This window comes from Podarcis erhardii, assembly GCF_964252035.2.
Source record: "Podarcis erhardii genome assembly, chromosome: 11".
Classification (NCBI taxonomy): domain Eukaryota; kingdom Metazoa; phylum Chordata; class Lepidosauria; order Squamata; family Lacertidae; genus Podarcis; species Podarcis erhardii.
This window is the reverse complement of record NC_138501.1, coordinates 40,615,992-40,638,032: the sequence shown is the minus strand read 5'-3', so window position 1 is coordinate 40,638,032 and position 22,041 is coordinate 40,615,992. Positions and strand designations below refer to the sequence as shown.

Sequence of the window (22,041 nt, the reverse complement as noted above, 5' to 3'; positions counted from 1 at the left end):
TAGAACCAAGAGATCTACCACCTGGCCCAGGTACAAAATTGTGTCTTGTTTCAGGGGTGGGGTGTGCATGGGCTTAGAACAAACAGGGCACCTCTGATCATAAAGTCTCTTACAGTCCTGATTTTATCCACCTCCCTGATCAGTCTAATTTGGGGAGGGTGGAAGTCTTTTCGCTGTTGTTGCTGCTAAACCATTGGGAGTTCAAAAAACTTACTTATTTACTGCAAACAATCTGGAGTTCTATCTCTGGATGCCAATCTACTTTCTATTTGCCCCTGAGTTGGCATGTACCATATTTTTCGCCCTATAGGACGCACTTTTCCCCCTCCAAAAATGAAGGGGAAATGTGTGTGCATCCTATGGGGCGAATGCAGGCTTCGCAGACCTCTCCGCAAGCAGCGGGAGCGCTCCTGCTGCTTGCAGAGAGTTGCCTGCATGCTGAAGCCCACGCGCGCTGAGCTCAGCACGTCCAGGCTTCGCGGACCTCTCCGCAAGCAGCAGGGGCCTGGGGTCGGGGGAAGCTCAGGCCTGGGGGGGGAAATAACTTCCCCCCCTTTATTTCCCCCCCCAAAAAAACCTAGGTGCGCCTTATGGGACGGTGCGTCCTATAGGGCGAAAAATACGGTATTTTTCTTCTACTGAGCTCTGTATTATGGATGCTTTTTATGGTTTCATACAGTGTCAGTATGACATGTGTGAAAGGGCTACCTCCATTATAAATGATGCTGCAAGGCCAGATCCAGGTGACTGGTAGCTGAATAGGTGGCCCAACATCAGTGAAAATCATTGTGATTTTCATTCGGATTTCTATCATATGCACACACAAATCCACATTTGTGTGGCCCTATATTATGGAGATGATGAGCTTGTGGCCACCCAGCTCCCAGACCATTGGCCTCCAAGACCATTGGCCAGGTTTACTGGGGCTGATATGAACTGGAGTCCAAAAAACACAGGCTCCTCATTTCTTCTTGAGTGAAGAAAGGAGCTTGTTTACCTGCCATTGCCTTTGTTTTTGAATGCAGACCATCCAGTGCATTGCATCTATACCATTGAAGATCCAAATCTTAAGACTTTTACAGTGAGGAACTTGGAGCCCAGCACACATTACGAGGTTGGAGTGAAAGCTTACAGTGTCGGCTCACAAGCTCTCCCTAAGAACCTCAGACAAGTATTGACACTCTCTGATGATGGTAAGTCTTAATAGTCAATTTATTAAAGCAGGGGTAACTAATGCAATGGCTTCCAGATGTTGTTCCCTGATCATTGGGCACATTACCTGGATGATTAAATGTTACTTGCATATTTTAACAAGGCATTTATGTGTATGGTAATTGTGAGCATTCTGTCATTTTTAATCAGCTGCTGTGTTTTGACAATGTGAAGTTGTCTTTTATTGAGTCATAGCGGGAGACAAGTTTGATGTGTCCTTAGTCATGAATCCTGCCTTGATATGGAAGACTGATTTGTCTGCATTGGTGCCCTCAATATTTCACCTTTAAGAAACTCCCTCCATCTTGGACTCCCTTCTCTTTGAATGTTTCTAACCATGGTATCTCTCCCAGTAGTTCCTTAAACTTTTTGAAATCAGCTATCTTAAAGTCTATTCCACATCTGGCATGCATATTACACAACCACCCTTCCCATTTCCCTTGAATTTTATCTGGCCCTATTTCCCCCCCTGGTACTGAAAACCAATCTAAAATAACATTGGGTGATCTGGGCATCTGTTCCTAATACTGTTTATTTTTTTCTTCAACAGGAAATGGGTGGCTGCCGAATCTTCTGCCACTTGTGATTGTACCATCAGTGCTCCTACTTGCTGTGTGCATCTGGAAAAGTGAATGGTGAGTTTAGCACAATTCATTAAATTAATATTTTATATGTGAGGAGGGACCCTGGTCCAGTCAGGGTCTCTCCTCATGTGTAGGGGTGCCCCACACGTACAGTTCTTTCCAGTGAAGGTCCTGTGGCTCTGTAGCCCCCGTGGCCCCCTCTGCATTTTCATTCAAAGTGTAGAGGGGGTTGGTTGTGTATGTGCTCTCCCTTCTATCATACCATCTCTCTAAAAGATGATTATAATACTGCTGGTGCAGTGCCCTTCAGATAAGAATGACCCAGTTGTGAGTGGATCAGTAAGTGGGATAACAATGAAGTTAAAAACATAACACAGGTGCTTATGTACATCAAACCGCTACTGCCTCACTTTCTTAACTGATCCTTTCACCCTTTATGCATCATTCTCTTTTCTGGGTTTCCCACTGACCCCATTTGGGGTGTTGTATCTTGAAATGAATATTTATTTGCATCAGCCATCGGCCATCGGCCATAGCAACAAAACAGCAGTGTAATATACAAAGAACAGAAATAAAGTTGATTATATAAAACACACTTTAGGGTCCTGAATCAGTCAAATAATGGACCTTATTTCAATTGCCCCAGCTAATAACCTTGCAACCTTTGCTGTCATCTGCTCCTCCTGATCTGCCAGGAGAAAGGACACTGTGGCAGTGGCTGGGTCACCCGGAATGAACAATAAAAGAGGGGTGATAACCTCATTCCTCAAGTCTTTATACAGAGTGCAAGCCAGAAGGCAGCACCAAATCGGTGGCGCATGCCCATCTCCACAGGGACATGTGGAATCTGTAGGAATCGTCCCTCAAGTTCAGCTGAGGGCAATACATTCAATCTTGTGAGGGTATCTTGAATTAATGTGTGGTGAATGGGACTTCTACCTGCTTGTGCAGCCCTTCTGCTCTTCCCTTCGTGGTGTGAATAAACAAACAAACAAACAAACAAACAAACCTAGAAGCTTCTGATTAACCACGGTTTCTTGTTTCAACCAAACTGGAAAACTAATTGCCAGCTTGTGTACAAGCCAGGGTTGGAGCCGGCTTGAGTTCCTGGTTTTTTTAAAAGCTGGTGTCAGAGATTGGTTGGACGCAGAGGAATGGGGGGTGGGGGAGGAACCAGCTGGGGAGCCACTAAGGGAAGATGGCACAGAGCCTGGACAGCTGCAAACCATAGTTTCCTGGTTTAGATGAAATGAGAAATGATGGTTAATTAGAGGCTACCTGGTTAAACTGATTTTATAATGAATTGATTTTAGAATGCTGTATTATTTTACTGTTGTTAGCCGCTCGGAGCCTGGCTTCGGCTGGGGAGGGCGGGATATAAATAAAATTTATTATTATTATTATTATTATTATTATTATTATTATTATTATTATTGAACTGTGGCTGAAGCAAAGGGGTTATGTACATGCACAAAGGCTTTTCATATCTTGTCTTATTAAGTTATGAGATGATCATTGGCTGTAAACATATATATGTGCATGGTTCAGAACAGTGGTCATGGCCCAGTAGTGTAAGAATGAACAGTTCCTGTAACCCTAACAGGGTAAGTCTTAAGTGCTGCTTCAAGGCTTGATGCCAGCTGTGGTGCAGCAGCAGTTAATTTCTGACTGGCACATGGGTGATGTTGGGCCAGCAATGGGGAGAGGGAGAACCACATTCACCACCTTGAGCTCTTTGGAGGAAAGGTGGGGCAATAACAAAACAAACTTGCTTAGGCTGACCCTGATAAGCCAGGTATCTTCAGTTACCTACTCTGAGCAGAGCAAGGAGGCTAGTGCACAGTGTACCTGGGCAGATACATTTCTAACTTTGTGGCCAAACACGCCAATTGCATTTGACCGTTTCAGCTGATTCTCAGAAGACCACTGTGGATTTAGTTCTTTGACACGACAAATAACTTTATCACTGCTGTGTTTTAAGCAATAAAGTAAGTAACCTTTCTTTTCTTCTTTTCCCCTCCCTTGCTTTTCTAGTGTGAAGAATTCATTGAAAATCCCTCATCCTGATGCAGCTCTTTTAAAGGTAAGATAAAATCACTATCAAAATCTGATAGTAGAGGACTCTATAAACAGTGAGGCTGGCACAACTACTTTTAGTTGTGCAATGTGACTCTCTGCACATCATGCCCCTAAATCTGTTCCGGGGTTTCCCCCCAAACCCCCAGAGCAGATTTAGAGCAGGGAGTTACATTGTACAGCTAAAAGTCATTGTGTTGGTGTTACCCTTCAGTTGGCTATAAGCCCTAAGCTGGTCATGCTTTTGTTTAATTGAATTTTAAAAACAATAATAATATTTTATTCTTTTTTCCATACAGAAACTTACATTTGTTACTCAACAATTATATTCCAGTTCAACAAAACTAGGGACTTCCCCCTCACCCAACATCAATGTTGGGTTTCTAACCCAAATTACATACAATTCCATTTTAAGAAACACTTCAAATTCCACTGTGGTCTTTAACGTATGGGAAATTACTTTTTATATAGACTAGAAAAGGTTTTTCAGTCTTCTTTAAAAGATTCTAAAATCATACCGATTGCCGGAAGAAATATCAACAACCTCAGATATGCAGATGACACAACATTGATGGCAGAAAGTGAGGAGGAATTAAAGAACCTTCTATTGAGGGTGAAAGAGGAGAGCGCAAAATATGGTCTGAAGCTCAACATAAAAAAAACGAAGATCATGGCCACTGGTCCCATCACCTCCTGGCAAATAGAAGGGGAAGAAATGGAGGCAGTGAGAGATTTTACTTTCTTGGGCTCCATGATCACTGCAGATGGTGACAGCAGCCACGAAATTAAGAGACGCCTGCTTCTTGGGAGGAAAGCAATGACAAACCTAGACAGCATCTTAAAAAGTAGAGACATCACCTTGCCAACAAAGGTCCGTATAGTAAAAGCTATGGTCTTCCCAGTAGTGATGTATGGAAGTGAGAGCTGGACCATAAAGAAGGCAGATCGCCGAAGAATTGATTCTTTTGAATTATGGTGCTGGAGGAGACTCTTGAGAGTCCCATGGACTGCAAGAAGAACAAACCTATCCATTCTTAAGGAAATCAGCCCTGAGTGCTCACTGGAAGGACAGATCGTGAAGCTGAGGCTCCAATACTTTGGCCACCTCATGAGAAGAGAAGACTCCCTGGAAAAGACCCTGATGTTGGGAAAGATGGAGGGCACAAGGAGAAGGGGACGACAGAGGACGAGATGGTTGGATAGTGTCTTCGAAGCTACAAACATGAGTCTGACCAAACTGCGGGAGGCAGTGGAAGACAGAAGTGCCTGGCGTGCTCTGGTCCATGGGGTCACGAAGAGTCGGACACGACTAAACGACTAAACAACAACAACAACAACAAAATCATACCTATTGTCAGTGCCATCAATTTTGCCATCTCTGCATATTCCAAGATTTTCATCAACCATTCTTCCTTAATGGAAATCCAATGAGAGTTAAGTCATGTTAAGTCCCACTGATATCACATCCAGCTGGACTCAAACATGCCTAACTGTTCCGAGTGTGTTGGGCAATAGTGTGTGGGGCTCTAGAAACAAATATGCTAGCCCAGTGTTCCTTTTGCCCTACATACTTCCCTGAACTCTGATTTTCCAAGGTTCTAAAATGCACAAGAGGGACGCGGGTAGTGCTGTGGGTTAAACCAGAGAGCCTAGGTCTTGCCAATCAGAAGGTCAGTGGTTCGAATCCCTGTGACGGGGTGAGCTCCCGTTGCTCGGTCCCTGCTCCTGCCAACCTAGCAGTTCGAAAGCACATCAAAGTGCAAGTAGATAAATAGGTACCGCTCCGGCAGGAAGGTAAACAGCGTTTCCGTGCACTGCTCTGGTTTGCCAGAAGCGGCTCAGTCATGCTGGCCACATGACCTGGAAGCTGTACGCCGGCTCCCTCGGCCAATAAAGCGAGATGAGCGCCGCAACCCCAGAGTCGGTCACGACTGGACCTAATGGTCAGGGGTCCCTTTACCTTAAAATGCACAAGGAACCTTCTTGACTTCAGGAAGTGGCCTGAGCAAGTTGCCCTCCGTGAGTTGGAATGTAATGAGAATGTAGGGGAAACAAAATATTTTAAATTCACACTCATCTACCACAGAAATGGAAGGAGTGGCTGGAGAACACTTTAGTCTGAATCCAGCCCATTCTTTTTTAGGAAGTGCTCTTTATCTTCAGCTTTATGAGTCTGGTTTTAATTTTCATGATTTCTGTAGATTCCACAGGTGAAGTCCGGACCCATGGAAATAAACGAGACCCCTCCCAGCAAATTACAGCTGATAGGAACGTGTCCAGGTCCTGGCAGCAAGCAACCTCCACTTCCAATTTTTGTGGAAAATTGGAGCTACTTTAAACTACAAGGTTGCGAGACTCTACCGTCACAAAAGGCAGCAAGCAAGAAACCCAACTTACCTTTGACATCTTACCAGCCGCTCGAGCGCTTTGGTTTTGGAAGCACCGCCATCAGCCACCCACCAAGAATGAGTCAAGGTGATTTAGACTTTCTCTCTCAAACAGAAGTGCCTCTCAGTGTGGGTTCTGTTGAATCCAGCCAGCCACTGGTTTACAAACCCCAGCTGCCCCAAGAATCCAAAGCAAACACACCTGGATCCAATGATGAAATGGGGTGTTTAACTGCTATGCACTGTTGAGCTCTGTACAGGAGCTGTTTCTAGATCAATATCCTAGTCACTGAAGGTGGATATGGTTCAGTCCTGCTGGCCACATGACCCGGAAAGCTGCCTGTGGACAAATGCTGGCTCCCTTGGCCTGAAAGCGAGAGGAGCACCGCAACCCCATAGTCGCCTTTGACTGGACTTAACCGTCCGGGGGTCCTTTACCTTTTGTGGAAACAAACAGAGGTGGTGATCCTTACAAACATTCCTCCTCATGGTGCAAATGGGGACAGCACATCTCGTTGGAAGAATTTGCAAAGTGCTCTTTCTTCTGCTTTCGGCTTGGTTCACACATTTAGGCCACGAACTTACAGTGCGGCAGAGAGAGATTTGGTGGCGGTTACTCTGATGCACCCAGGCCCCTGCCGGCTCCTTTTGGTCAGTGTGGAAAGAAGCAACTTTTTCTTCATTTTCTCTTCCATTCCACCCTTAATTCCTACTGAGCACAAAGGCATGGAAATTAAGCATGGTATGGCTTAATTTTCAATCTGGTATGGCTTCGGCGCTGATCCAGTTAGGGGAATGGGGAAGTTTTGGATCCTATGGATCCCAGGGCACTCTGTGTCAAGTCATCGCGTGGAGCTGGCTTGAGATTGTGGCTTTTTCTAAAGCTGCTGTCAAGGACTGGCTGAAGGCAGAGGAATGGTGGGAGGAACCAGCTAGGGAGCCACTAAGGGAAGGTGGATCGTATGCTCATCCCCTCCTCTCTCCCAGTCCCTTTTCCTTTTGTGTTGTGTCTTTTACACAGAGAGAAGAGAATCCCTTTGCACTGATATTTGTATGCCAGTTTGGGAGTCTTTTGGGAGGTGGAAGAGCAGGGTAAAAATAAAATAATATTTTTAAAAGGTGTACCATTCTTAGGTCAGGATTTGCCTAATGAACCCCATCAGCAGAAGGCAAGGCCTTCCGCTTACGCAACAGGGCTTTCCCCTGTGCTCCCCCTGTATTGGATGGGGGGTGTTGTGAGACCCCCCTAGAACATGCAATGGAGGAGGAAAGGGGGCTTGTTCCATCTGGTAAACTGACATGCTTGCACAGACAGAACATTCAACATAGCGCAAGCTTGAATTCCACAAAAAGCATGCACGTTTCTAAGGAATTCAGCTGGAAATGCTTGCAACTTTTCAACAAGGCTGGTCCAGTCATACTGTATGTTTCCCAATTAAATTCAGCCCAGAACCAAGTTGCACCTTACTGGTTTCTTTGCATTTAAATAATACCATTTGGGATTTCTTTAAATGTTGACTGAGATCGCGGACCATTCTACTGGAGCCTGCAGGTCTTCAAATGCTTTCCACTTGAGTTACTTTTGAAACTCTTTTGAGAACTCCTCAATAGTTTCAAAAGCACTTTTCCATGTGTTGCAAGAAAATGCCCATAAAATTCAAGAGCGAAGTGACACTGAGTGGGCAATCTTTTGGTTCCTGAGGAGTCTAATAGGTAAAGGTAAAGGGACCCCTGACCATTAGGTCCAGTCGTGGCCGACTCTGGGGTTGCGACCCTATTGGCCAAGGGAGCCGGCGTACAGCTTCCGGGTCATGTGGCCAGCATGACTGAGCCGCTTCTGGCGAGCCAGAGCAGCGCATGGAAACACCGTTTACCTTCCCACCAGAGTGGTACCTATTTATTTACTTGCACTTTGGTGTGCTTTCGAACTGCTAGGTTGGCAGGAGCAGGGACCGAGCAACGGGAGCTCACCCCATCGTGGGGATTCAAACCGCTGACCTTCTGATCGGCAAGTCCTAGGCTCTGTGGTTTAACCCACAGCGCCACCCGTGTCCCTAGGCTCACATAAGTAAGTTTTATTTGTATCCCTCCCTCCCTGGCTGAAACTGGGCTCAGGGCGGCTGACATCACATCTATAACTGTGGTAGAAATTCAAGCAATAATTAAATTGCCTCCTAAAAAACAAGTCAGGGTCAAATTAAAATCTAATTAGATGGCTTTCCGCAGGATTAGGGTTGGGAACAGTAAATGCTCATCTAATTGGCCTCTCTCACCAGCTACTTGTCTTGCCCAAGTCATAGCCTCTCCAGGATGCTTTTCGTTTTGAAAGGAACAAAACAAAAATGCCTGCCCTTCCAGCTGTTGGAATGCTGCTCTCATTAGCCCCAGCCAGCCTGGGGACCAATGGTGTGGGATGATGGGAGTTGCAATAATAATAATAATAATAATAATAATAATAATAATAATAATAATTTATACCCCGCCCATCTGGTTGGGTTTCCCCAGCCACTCTAGGCGGCTTCCAAAAAAACATTAAAATACTGCAATACATCAAACACTAAAAGCTTCCCTAAACAGGGCTGCCTTCAGATGTCTTCTAAAAGTCTGGTAGTTGTTGTTCTCTTTGACATCTGGTGGGAGGGCGTTCCACAGGGAGGGCGCCACTACCGAGAAGGCCCTCTGCCTGGTTCCCTGTAACTTGGCTTCTCGCAGTGAGGGAACCGCCAGTGCTGGACCTCAGTGTCCGGGTAGAATGATGGGGGTGGAGACGCTCCTTCAGATATACTGGGCCGAGGCTGTTTAGGGCTTTAAAGGTCAGCACCAACACTTTGAATTGTGCTCGGAAACATACTGGGAGCCAATGTAGGTCTTTCAAGACCGGTGTTATGTGGTCTCGGTGGCCGCCCCCAGTCACCAGTCTGGCTGCCTCGTTCTGGATTAGTTGTAGTTTCTGGGTCACCTTCAAAGGTAGCCCCACGTAGAGCGCATTGCAGTAGTCCAAGCGGGAGATAACTAGAGCAGGCACCACTCTGGAGAGGCAGTCCGCAGACAGATAGGGTTTTAGCCTGCGTACCAGATGGAGCTGGTAAACAGCTGCCCTGGACACGGATTTGACCTGTGCCTCCATGGACAGCTGTGAGTCCAGAATGACTCCCAGGCTGCGCACCTGGTCCTTCAGGGGCACAGTTAACCCAAACCTTGCTATACACTCCACAGATTCACTTATCTGTACAGTCGACTTCCTTGCTTTTTTGTGTGCTTTGTGGGTCACCATCAGCCATTTTTGAACAGAAACCAAGGGGAAAGAGAGAGAGTGGGGACCAAGATCAGACAAATCATAAGGAAAAGTTGGACCTATCAGTGAGCACAAGAGGTCTGACAAACCCGCTATTTCCTTTGGCTGTAGTGAGTTCAGGAAGAAACCATGGAGAGGGAAGGGGGAGAGATCAACCAAATCCTGCATTAGAATATGAACACTCACCTAATGAACCATTCATTGGAAATGCATTGTGCTTATAAAGCAGGAGCTGTGAATATCTTCAGTTTCCTAATTCATTATCCCAGCAACAGCTGAAGTGGTCGTGGCTCAGGGGTAGTAGAGCATCTGGACCAATATTCAACCCTTGGCAACTCCAGATAGGGAGAGGCCCCTGCCTGAGATCCTGAGCGGCTGCTGCCTGCCAGTGTGGTTAACACTGAACTAGATGGACCACTGGGTCTGACTCCCAGGTAAGTCAGTTGCGTAGTATTAGGTTACAATGCCACCTAGTGGGCAAAAGGAAAACTCCAGGTCAGCTTTAAAACGAAATTAAAAATGAAGGGTGAAGGGAGAAAGCCACAGTGAATAAAAGGTCAAAAGACAAGACAAATGCTAAACATCAACAACTCTACTTGGTTGTTCAATGAAATTAGAATTACAAGGGGAGCAGGGACACAGACAGGACCTGCCACCCTCCATCACTTTCCTCCGCGCATTGGCAGACAAACATCTGAATAGGGCTAATGTCTCAATTCAGTGGCAAACCTGAGTTGCAAAAACAAAAGAGATATTTACTTAAATTTGCAGTAAGGCGATTGGCTTGGTACCCAGCAGCACCAAACGGTGCAAAGGGGCTCGGAGATGGTGAAACATCAGGCGTTTTACTTTAAGAGAGCAAGTTCAAAGTCCATTTTATTAACAATGCATCCCTTTGATAAGATAATGCTTCAGGAGGCTTTTAATGTTCATAGATGTGAACTGTACACACTGTACAAAACAAAACAAAACAAAAATCCAAAAAAGGAAAGAGAAACAAAAAAGAGATCAAGAATCAGATGGGCAGATCCAATTGGGGACAAAGCCTCTTCAAAATTATACACAGCTCAATGAAATATTCATACAGAAAATATATAAATACTTTTTCTTTCTTTCTATGTTACAGGTATACAATATAAATCAGATTTCAATGTCCATTCAGTGACCTACAAACAATATAACTTCCAAATATGTAGCAGCTTGTCAACTAAAAAAAAAATAAGAGGAAATATGACCACATGGGGTGGAGACAATGAGCTTTGAAGTTTTTCATACACTCTTCTCACACTCCTCAGAATGATTAATTTACATAATCTCTAACATCACACATAGTTTGGGTTATTGGCAGCCACTATTGAAGCACATCTCCCCGCCCCCCGCCCACAAATTACACCTACAAAATACTGCCCCTCCCCCTCAAAACTTCTTGCGTTTTGTGCTAATCTAACCTATGCAGTGGCAGAATGGCAAGTTCTCTTGCTCTTCTTCTCTTTTTTTTGGCATAAATTACATTTTTTTCAAATTAAATAGTGTCTATTTTATACAAGCAGGTCAAGCAAAAAAAGTGCAATTTCTGCATGCTGTGGCGTCGCTATCCAACTATTTTACAAAAGAAAAAATCCAAATAAAAACCACATTCTTGACTGAATTAAAAAATGATAATTACATAGCAAATCTGGATGTTTGCGCTGAGAAGTCTAAAAAAACAAAACAAAAAAAACAAAGACAGGGCTATTGCCATTTCTAGAAAAGGGAAATTTCTAGTAGGGATTCTACCATGTTCCCATCACCACTAGCCAGCATTTAATAGTGAGGTACATTTAACTGGAAAACACATGCCCATCTGCACTGTCACATTTTTCTGCACAGGAGGGCAAGCAGAAGGGTACGGTAACAAGGATTGTTACAGAAGGCAATCTCAAAATAAGAGTTTTTTTCTCCTATTAAAAGCAAAAAAGAAAAAGGGAAAAAAAGGATCAATATGTTTAAGGCAATATTCAGCCAGAGTTAAGCCCTAAATTTAGAAGTGCCTCTCTTTGGGTCGGACCCCATGCCCTCTGAAACTTACATTCACTTCACAACTGGGGCATCAGCTTTGCAAAATCTTTATACAGAGAGTGCTGCCAGAAACGCAAGCAGCCGAGCTGCCACCAAAACGCTTCCAGAATCTTATTTCTTCCTTATACTGCTGTTCGAAGAGTTACTGAAGGACATTCTCTGTCGCCTGGCAAGTATTCTAGAATGTGTCGGAGAAAGCAAACTTCTGAACGCGTCGACCCATTTTCTAGAATACTGAAAATATTCTAGAGGAATGAAAACCGATGGTGCCTAATTAGCAGCAGCCTACATGGCGGATATAATGAACAAGGTCTTTTTAGGACTGTATGGGCCTTGTGACACACATCTGACAATATGACTTGGATCTTTTGTGGACTGAGTTCAAAGATCTGAGCTTGCCTGCCTCCAGCTTCCCTTTGCCCCTTCAAAAAATATGTTCCTGGGAGTTGGAGGGGCCTTTGGGACTAGAAGGGGAGGCCACTGGCAAATGGAGAGGGAGCTGGCAGAAATCACCCTGCTTATGGGAGCAGAGGACCAACTCGGAATCCAAGCCTATATTGCAAGGGGCTAACACTTCTTTGTCTGATGATCAGACCTCTTAAAGACATAGAGAATTAATAACAGCTAAAGGTTTTCTATGCCTATCATACAATCAGGCTGCTGCCATATGTATTAATGGAGGTGCTGAACTTGAGGTACTCAGATCTAACAGTCTGCGTCACAGCCAATATCTAATCCTTAACTTATCTGTCGTGGGGAAAACAGAACTCCTACAGAGTTATATTTGGAATGAACGGAACAAAAGCAGAAAAAGGATGTCAATTCAAAGTGTTCTCTCAAATGCAGCTTTTTGGAATGCTACATGCTCCCCTTTCCCTCTAAAAGACCTGGAGAACTTTGGGATCCTTGTTTAAAATCCCTTCTGTCCAACTTTTGCTGCAGTAAGTAGGGCAGGACAGTGTGTGTGCATGAGAGTGAGATAGATGCATCTAAACAAGTCCCCCATGCACTGTAAGGGTCCATTCTGAAGCACTTAGAATCTCCTTTGTGACATACCTCGCAATGTCAGAAGGGGGATCTTTAGCACAAGGGTTTCTACAGGGATCAGATGCACTGATCTCTCAGAAGTCACTGAGCCAAGCCCACAGTTCCCATCCCTCTGCAAAAGCAACACTGGGACATAGTATGGGGGCATGGTCCGCACCACCCACATAATTCAAACTGTGATGCTGGGAGTTTCCCCAAGTGCCATCATATTTTCCTTTTCTGGGGACGTTTCCTATGGTTTGGCTTGGTGCCCAATTCCTGTTCAGGAGCACCTAAGGCTACCCTGTAGAATTCGTGATCCTCCAAGCCAAGTGCAACCGACCAGGTATATATAGCCTCCTTCTGATTCTTCTGTATCTCTGAGACTCATGAGGTTGTCAAACAGCTGGCAGTTCACAATTCAGGGCTTTTGCATTTGGCTTGATGGACTAAAGGTCATCCAAGTACACAACCGAATGAGATGCTACTGTGACTGGCCAAGGAGTACTCAATTCAAAACACAGCTTTTCAATGAAAACCCATTGTGTTACACTCCAGAATATATTCTGCCACATCAAATTAATTGACAAATTAAAGTAAACGCAAGGTATCATATATGAAACACTCAGTACTGACATTATTACATCCTCAACACTTACGGAAATATGTTTTCTTTCCTTAAATTTATTTGAAAAATTCACTTGATGTTACTTTGCAGTTTTCTTGGTGATGGTCAGGATGGAAGTCAAGAGTTCTTTGAACTTAAAGGTAGTGGTGAATTTTCTGGGTGTAGATGCTGCAATCCAAGTTTACTGTTTAATTTTCCCTATTCATTTTTCATGTCCCTTCTTTAAGACCTGGGTTGGAAAGCCTAACCACCTGAACAATTTATTTTGTTAAATATAGATTTTTTTTTTTTTAAAAAAAGCCTCAGCTACCGTTTGTCTTAGAAGCAGAAATGTAAACTAGAGTTCATGAATTAACTCCAGCTGGAGTTAGCAATCTATAGGTCTTAATTACTCTATCCTAACTGAGGTAGTGTTCACTACTACTGTATTAGATCAGGGTTTTTTTTGTCCTGTTTTAACTGTGAGTACTACATCACTCCTTTGGGGTTTACACCACTATTTGGTCTACTGTAGCTAGCATTTTGGTTTTGCAAAGGAGTTGTATTTAAGCCCAAACGATATATCTGTAAATACTGGCGGATAAGATTAATGGATTCCATGCGGTTAATAGGTAGACATTAATTCAGCTGAAGTCCCCCACCCAAAACTCAAAAGAGCTTTGATGGAAATGGGGAAAAAAACTGAGGGAACTAATTTTGCTGGGAACCCTCCATTTACATAGGCCTAAAAGGGTTCTACCAATTAAATTATAGTGAAGGCCACATGACCCGATGAAAGCAGTTTTAACAAGTAATACTATAGGAAGGGGGAAATGGCCAACTCTTAGAAGGAACCTCCACTGCCACACCAAACATTCCTCTACAACTCAAGGAAAATAAGACGTCTGGTTAAAGGGTGGGGAGGTAACAACTGCCTCTACAGGCCCTCTGCTCCTTCCTGTCACCTTCCAGTTAACAAGTTCCAAAGGCAACAAATGGGAGGAAAGTAACTTCAAAAACCTGGTAACGTATTCTTATTCCCACCACCAACCTCCCCCCCACTGCCATCATCGTATGTGAAAGAAGGTCTCAAAACCTCTACAAGCCCCGCAACCCCATCCAGTGTCGCATTCCTTGAAACCAAAGTCATCATCACGTCAGAAGAGGTGAAAATGAGCATGCCACCAAGACAACTCCTGTTCCTTTAAAATTACTTGTTCCCCAATGGCAGGTTAGAATGGCAGTGTAGACAATGCAAGGAAAACATGGAAGCTGGAGTTGAACACTGAGCTCATCGAGCCAGGAGAAAGAGGCTTTGGCAAAATTAAGCCATAGTGCGATGGGGAAGATGCTCTCAGAGGAGCCACCGTGGTGAATGTGGGAGGAGAAGAAAAAAGAAGCGGATTCAGGTGCTGTGTATCCAAAACTTCCAGAGGTCAAGAACTGCTCGTTCTTCCATCTGCCCTGTACAGGAAGGGCAAGGAGCCTAAGTGAAAGAAGGTCTCATGAGGAACTACAAAAAGGAGCCTGACAAAAAGATTTCGGCTGTAAGCACTTGCCAGTCTCCTACTAAGGAAAGCAGAACTCTTAGAGGTGGTTTGGCCTTTTAACTTTTGCAGTCTTCCCTGTGTTGTGGAGCAAAACCATTTTTTTTTTTTTTGGAATGGCAGTGGAGGTAACCTAACCAAGATTGGACTGCGTAATGAAAAATTCAAATATTCTTAAGGTTCTATAACGTGGAACAAAATCCTACCACAAAAAGAATTAGTGCACTGATTAAGCTGCAGTAAGGAATATGCAAAACTGAGCTAATTACACCTTGATAAGCAAATCTTTGAATTTGTTTAATTGGGGGGGGGGGGGAATGGATGGACATAATCAGATTGCCAGTACAGTCCCGCTGTACTATTTCCATACAGAAGAAATTACAGAGTAACCTCAATCCACTACAGTCAGTCTTTTGTAATGAAAGTGGTTGGGCATTTGTATGTACAGGTTTGCATATATCAAGTTATTTGATTTGGGGGGAGGGGGGGCTTTCGGTCTGGGGACAAGATGCACGCCTTTCAAGTCTGCACTTCTAGAAATTTAGGAATCGCACTAAGGGTGTGGGGAGAACTGACCTATATATTATCACCATCATATCATCTGTGCAAAGGATCTGTGAAAGAACAATTGATTAAAGCAAAGGAGTGTTCATTTCTGCATTGCACCTTTAAGGCTTTTCACTACCATTACCACCGGTATTATCTTGCAATTAACCTTTCACGTGTATAATCAAAGCTAAGTGGTAAGGAGAAAATTAAAGACATGGAATGTGGTATTTTTGTTTTTCTTGCCTCTTTCCTGATCAAAAGCAGCAATGGGTAGATATTTCCTAGTTTTTCTTGATAAAGTATGCACCCTTATTTGATGGAAGTCATGCTTGTTAAAAGGTTTACATTTAGACAATTTACATACTAGATGAGCATTAATGTAGAAAACCCGACCGAACAACATGCATTATTATATGTACAGGGAAATTCTGATCCCAGGGATCTGAGAAGTGATTTGTTCTTTTTTTAAAAAAATCAAACTGTAGTGAAGTTCCTTAACTGGTTCAGTTAACACATTATCACATGTAACTGCAACAAACCTAGACCGACTGCTAACACAAATAAGGATTTTTGCTGTTGTAACAATAAAATAACTTAAGACTACCCCAAGTTACTAAGGATTCTCTTCCTCTCTCAGAGATCAGAAATTCTCCAAGTAGTGTTTCACAAAGATTAGGAAAAATTATCACAGAAAGCCATCATTAATCCCCTGACGTCCACAGTCCGAGCAGCTCCATTGGTGACAATGGAGATAGAGCCTTAGATGCTCCGAGATCCAGGGTTTAAAAGGCATCACTCTCTGTCCTGAACGGAAGTAAAAAAAACCAACCATGTACAACACGTCCCTGCACGCTGTCCTCTATTATTACGATGCTGCGTTTCAAAATAAGTGAAATGAAAACCTGTGCAAGTGTTCAGTGCTTCGTTCTCCTTGCATATCTTGGTAATTGCTACTTTCATTGTTTTAACAATTCCCATAGGGCTCAGATGGATGGATGGGAAAGCAAGTTTCACGGAGGAGAGGTTCTGTTACTTGTACCCAGAATGCTTCTCTTCTCTTCGCCCAGTCAATTAGACGTTATTTCGACGACTTCATATTTAACCACACCACAAAAAGCAAGGGGTCAGGATTCAGCCGATGGGTTAGCTGTTTGCTGATTTGTTGCTAGTACGGCTTCTGCTTCTTCATGCATCTGGAAGTAACGAGATAGAATGTTAGTAAATTAGCATAAAAGACAAAAGTCGTATTAGAAGCCTATCAAGAATTAGCTAGATTTCACTTCAACTCACTTGTAAAAACTGGACATCTTGAAAGAGCTCTTGTATGAACCTTCGGGATGGTAATCGAAATGTGCAGTGAGCGAGCAAGTAGGACACTTCAGAGTAAAGGCATATGTCATCGAATGCTTGGGGAAACTTCTCTTTAATTCTAATCAGAAAGAAAAAGAAACCAATTCATGCACCATGATTTGACTGTTCCATCAAGACCTAATACTATAAACCAGTTACAGATAGGTAGCCGTGTTGGTCTGCCATGGTCAAAACAAAATAAAAAAATTCCTTCCAGTAGCACCTTAAAGACCAACTGAGTTAGTTCTAGGTATGAGCTTTCGTGTGCATGCACACTTCTTCAGATACACTGAAACAGAAGTCACCGGACCTTTCTATATAGTGAGAAGGTGGGGAGGGGTATTACTCAGAAGGGTGGTGGGAATGGGTGATCCCACCACCCTTCTGAGTAATACCCCTCCCCACCTTCTCACTATATAGAAAGGTCCGGTGACTTCTGTTTCAGTGTATCTGAAGAAGTGTGCATGCACACGAAAGCTCATACCTAGAACTAACTCAGTTGGTCTTTAAGGTGCTACTGGAAGGAATTTTTTTATTTTGTTTTAATACTATAAACCTTTAGGGAAGGAAGCTGAGGCAGCTATCTGATATTCCACGCAAATCGATGAAGTCAAATCTCAGGACCTAACAATCTGAATTCAAGTGAAAGAGGAACCAAAATACAGACTGAAAAAGCAAATATGGAACTGAAAAGGCTTAAACGAGTCTAATCCGAACCTCAAAGGGCATATGCTCACAATCACTGCAGCATGTGATGGATGCAGGGAAATAGTTTTGCCAAGATGGTCATATCCCCATTACCAGATGTTGGATTCAACTGCTGCAAATGCTAACCTGACATTGTTGTGTCAAAAGCAGATCTGATATGAACTGAACACGCCCAATCTTACCACAGACCATGCATGAACTTGATATCTCACACTTGGGTGGCTATACAGCTACTGAAGGCATGACGGGTAAGTAATTTTATTAACTCTAGAACCAAGTTCAGCAACCACCTTTGCTAAGAGATTGGCTGATGGGTAATGGTTTCCATGCCATCTCTCAAAGGAAGGCTTTGCCACAATTGTCAAGGCCTACAAACCCATCTACGACTCTAGACTGGCAAATGGGATAGTCTCCACCCCAATCAGCATGAATGATTTCTAATGAATTCTCATTGTGTCCTCTTTGGTAAGAGCTGATGATGCCAGGAGCTCACCCACATCCTTCCTCCCCACTCTTCCCAACTCCAAAGGATTAGTGAGGAGCCTGAGGGGGCTACATCTGTCAGTTTGCATTTCTTAGTGCAGAAAGTATTGATCTGATGTGTAGAGATCTTTCCTGTTCTAATTAATTCAAGAGGGTTCTGGAAGCTTCTCTGTGTGAAAGAAACAAGCAGAAGGTTCCTGGTGTTTGGGTTATTCCTTCAGAGAGGCTGAGTACAGCTGGCTTAAACTGGTCCTGTTAGCTCTTTCAGTCAAGGTCATGATGACTATAATAGTAAGGCCAGAAGGAGTCTGGGTTTCACTTTCTCTATCTCTCTTCCTTCTGGTGTGGTGTTCTGTACATAGTATGCTTAGTGTTAAGGTTTAGACTTATTATAAGTTATTGTAAGTTTAAGTTAAGTCTGCTGGAACTGGATTTCTTATGGATAGTGCCAATCCTGAAGGTATTGGATTTGTGACCATTTATGCTCATTTGCCTTCAGTAGCAGTAAAGCTACAATTGCCTCTGGTCTATTTTTTTGGGAATCCTGCAACATGTTTAAATTTTTACTCTGCTAACTATCTTCTTCTTCTTTGGTGATCACTCGTAGCCGAGCAAGATTGTCTTCCATAAACACGGTTTTAACAATGAATCCGTAAGTGACTGTGGAGGCCAATTCTGGATCCACACGTCCTTCCACAGTGGGGACATTGGTTTCCGGGCGGGAGTTGATCACGGTGTAAATTTGCCAAGTGTGCCCCTTCCTCTTAGCATGTTTCTCCCTTGCATCCTGAGTTTGAGTGTCTTCAAAGCCCATGGCACCTTTGCTAAAGGCTGTTGGAATTGGCTCAGGATCAATACTGAGTAGAATTCCATGACAACATCTATCCCCCTTTCCTCTACCTCCCTCATCCACAGCTGACAGACTATTTGCAGAAAGCTAAAATTGTAGTGAGAAGAGAGTGCTACTTACGTCAAGAGACCTGTTTCATGTCCTTTAGTTCCTACTGAACTGCTCAAGTTGATCACTAATCGCAAGACTTCCTTTCTCAGTAGTATGCGGCATACAGGGGTATCATCTGGGATTGACTTTACACCTTGAAGGGGGGGGGGACATTTTTCAGAATCAAAATCACAGGCAGTTGCATGCGTATTCACTGAGAAGTGCCACACATGCATTACAATGCCTCCCATTAGGCCAAGGACTCGTTCAGATGTTATTCCCTTGCCTCAACACTACATATGGAGTCAATGTCTAGGAATGTTAGGAAAACCCTAATAAAGGTTGCAGTCCTAAGCTGAGTTGGAGGAAGAGCATGTTCATGCAATACCCACATGCAAAATGTTCAGAATCAGACTGCAAGTGCCTTAAAGAAAATATTAGACTTCTTCCCAGAGGTAGGAAAACAGTCACATGTTGTTATGCTTATGACAAAACCACTTACCTATCACAATATCCGTACTCTTGGTGCTACTGGTTGAGCCATGAGATACAGCGTCGCTGCATCCCGAAATCCCAGAAAACTTTGAGGAATGGGGGACCACATCCAAGTGATTGTGCATGGGCTTTCCACACCAGTCAGAATAAGGAATGTCTGAAAACTCTGAAAAAAACATATGGAGTGGTTTACAAAGAAGAAAAATACATAGCTTCATTTCAGCTGAGATAATTTAATGTAATATAAATTATAATTGTGAACCATAGCCATGTTAACACCCGCTGAATATGACACCCTACATTAAATTTCAGTGTAGGTTTCTGGGTCTCAGCACTATGAAACATTCTGGAAAGTTATTTCTTGATGTATGAGAAGCCCAAAACAGGTCTGCAAGTCTCCATATTCTTGTATGTGAATAGGAGCAATGGCTAGACTTCTGACCGAAAGAGGCCCAGCTGTACTAACCAGTGTGACTATATGAAGAATTCACTTTGTTTTGCTGGTAGCCCAAAATGTGCGTGCAGACACAATAAAGGCAATTCTCTTCCGTGTGCTCTTGGAGCCCTGTGTCTTCCATACTTTCAAGGAACTGAGAAGCATCCGAGCGGCTAGTGTTCATTATCTCTGTAAGACTGATCTGCTGGCGAAGCATCTGGAAGGGACTCTTCACCACCTCGGAAGAACCACTCGGCACACCTGGAGAGGCTTACAATTAAATGACAGAAAAGGAAATATAAATGATAAGTGTGGCAGAAGACCAGCTTTTGCCATTCAACCCTGTGTCTGACTTTTGGGGAATTATTTTGTTCTACAGAATTAGTCAGCGCTGCAAAAAAATAAATTGGCACTGGCAAAATTCGAAAAGGTACCCCACAGGCTCAAAAAAATGTGAAGACTCCACTGTAGAACAAAAGAGAGTGGAAAGGAAAAGGTACCTCCAGCATCTTGGGGAAAGACTTTAGCGCCTCGTTCGTCAAGTGAAGGCATGGTCTTCTTCTGGAAGTAAGGAGTTTCCTTTACCTGAAATATTTGAAGTGAAAAATTATACGGATGAGTTTTTGGAAAAGTAAACAAGCCCTCTATTTTTGGTAAATAGCCATTCATTCAAGCATTTAATTTGAGTGCTAATTCACTACTCAGAGCAGCCTACATTAAAAAAAATTCCCCATTTTCATAAAACATAGAAACGTGTAAAACCCAATCATAAACACATTATCTGCCTCACAAAGGGAGGTCTCCTTATTAAGTGGGCAGGCTGATCTGGTGATCTGGGAGAGAACAGTCCCAAAATTACCTGGACCTAAGTCATTTATAGGGCTTTAAGGATGATGACTAATGCTTTGATTTGGAAATAAGTGGATAACCAGTAAATATGTGAATTTAGGCTTCAAATAAAAAAATCATGCTAGAGTTGATCAAGTAAGTTAAGCTAATCCCTTCTCTGAGTAAGTGTAGCTTCCAGAGGATATATTCATTAGAACAGGGGTGGCCAACTCCCAAGAGACTGCAATCTATTCACAGAGTAACAAACTGGCAGTGAGCTACCCCCTTTTTGGGGAGGTCAGGTCAAAGTTGTTGAGCTTTTTTAGGGAGGAGAAAAGCCCCATTTTTGGGGTGCAGAGCTTTCTTTAGGGGAGCCAAAGTTGTTGAACTTCTTTGGGGGGAGCCAGTGATCTACCAGTGATCTACCACAGATGTCCAGTGATCTACTGGTAGTTCGCGATTTACCTGTTGGACATGCCTGCATTAGAACAATGATTCTAAGATGCAAAAATTCTCTCACGTGAACATGAAGTGATTTCACATGAGGGAATCTCAAATTCATTATTCTGATGTTGTTCTGCATGAAAATTTAGACACACACAGTGTACATACCTGAAATATTTCATTGATATCAACGGGGAGAGCAAGCCCAATGTAATCATCTGAACTTCCGTAAGTAGCATTAGACACCATGGAACGAACAGAAGAAGAACGCTGCAGTGTGTTTTGGTTAATAGGGCTTAATAAATCCTCTTTATCTAAAGATGATGCATAACTTAAAGCTCTCATGAACCTGTAACAGCATCAAGGGAACCAAAGTCAGTATAACCTGAAAATCACAACTCTGCTCTGTAATAACACAGACAGCATTTTTAAAGTACGGCTAGTTTGGGTGAGTATACAGTTTACCTTCTTATATATTAATATATTTTTTATATTATATATTTATTAATAATTGAAAGACATACTGTGAGAGCAACACATAAACTGTTATGAATGGCTTTCCCAGCAAAAACTATTTCTAAGAGGTAAATTTGTGTTCAGTTCCAGACTGGCATCATCTGTATTTTCTACTCTCGTATTCCATTCTCATTCAGAAACTAACTTTGAAAACAGTTCAGTTAATCTTTCCATTGCTCTGAACCAATAAAAACCCCACCTGATTATTAAAATTATTATTTTAGAGTGAATTGCTTTGAGCAGGAGGGTTGGTTTTTCAATGCAACTGAGATTGTATGATAGGATTCAGCAGCCCTTCCTGAATTGAGACTGTGAATCAGTTGGTTGAGCATGAGACTCTTAATGTCAGGGGGGTGGGTTCGAGTTTTTACGATAGGATCCAACAGCCATGAGTTTGCTATTTCCCCTAAAGCCTAGTTGATCAGAGTGCTAGGAATGCCCTGGGAATTCACTGGTATAGGCCCTTGCCTGAAGTGGAAAGCCATGACTGATTGAAAAAA

General features: G+C 43.1%; 2 protein-coding genes across 7 annotated transcripts in view; one reads left to right on the top strand and one right to left on the bottom strand.

Annotated features, from left to right (window-relative positions):
* The window catches only part of OSMR (oncostatin M receptor), a 52,851-nt gene extending 45,136 nt beyond the window's left edge, over positions 1-7,715 (top strand). For all 4 annotated transcript variants that reach the window (XM_081881410.1, XM_081881408.1, XM_081881409.1 and 1 more), the window contains 4 exons: positions 1,026-1,193; positions 1,763-1,847; positions 3,831-3,879; positions 6,074-7,715. In XM_081881410.1, the coding sequence (XP_081737536.1) occupies positions 1,026-1,193; positions 1,763-1,847; positions 3,831-3,879; positions 6,074-6,508 (737 nt within the window). In that variant the 3' untranslated portion in view covers positions 6,509-7,715. The remainder of the gene's footprint in view (positions 1-1,025; positions 1,194-1,762; positions 1,848-3,830; positions 3,880-6,073) is intronic.
* A 2,697-nt stretch (positions 7,716-10,412) lies between these two features.
* RICTOR (RPTOR independent companion of MTOR complex 2) overlaps positions 10,413-22,041 on the bottom strand; it is a 65,033-nt gene continuing 53,404 nt past the window's right edge. For 2 of the 3 annotated variants that reach the window (XM_081881341.1, XM_081881342.1), the window contains exons 33-39: positions 21,194-21,374; positions 20,254-20,338; positions 19,784-20,023; positions 19,325-19,483; positions 18,853-18,976; positions 16,632-16,770; positions 10,413-16,534 (exon numbers count right to left, since the gene is read on the bottom strand). In XM_081881341.1, coding sequence (XP_081737467.1) covers positions 16,466-16,534; positions 16,632-16,770; positions 18,853-18,976; positions 19,325-19,483; positions 19,784-20,023; positions 20,254-20,338; positions 21,194-21,374 — 997 coding nt within the window. In that variant the 3' untranslated portion in view covers positions 10,413-16,465. The remainder of the gene's footprint in view (positions 16,535-16,631; positions 16,771-18,852; positions 18,977-19,324; positions 19,484-19,783; positions 20,024-20,253; positions 20,339-21,193; positions 21,375-22,041) is intronic. The other variant, XR_014161416.1, reaches the window with a different exon arrangement.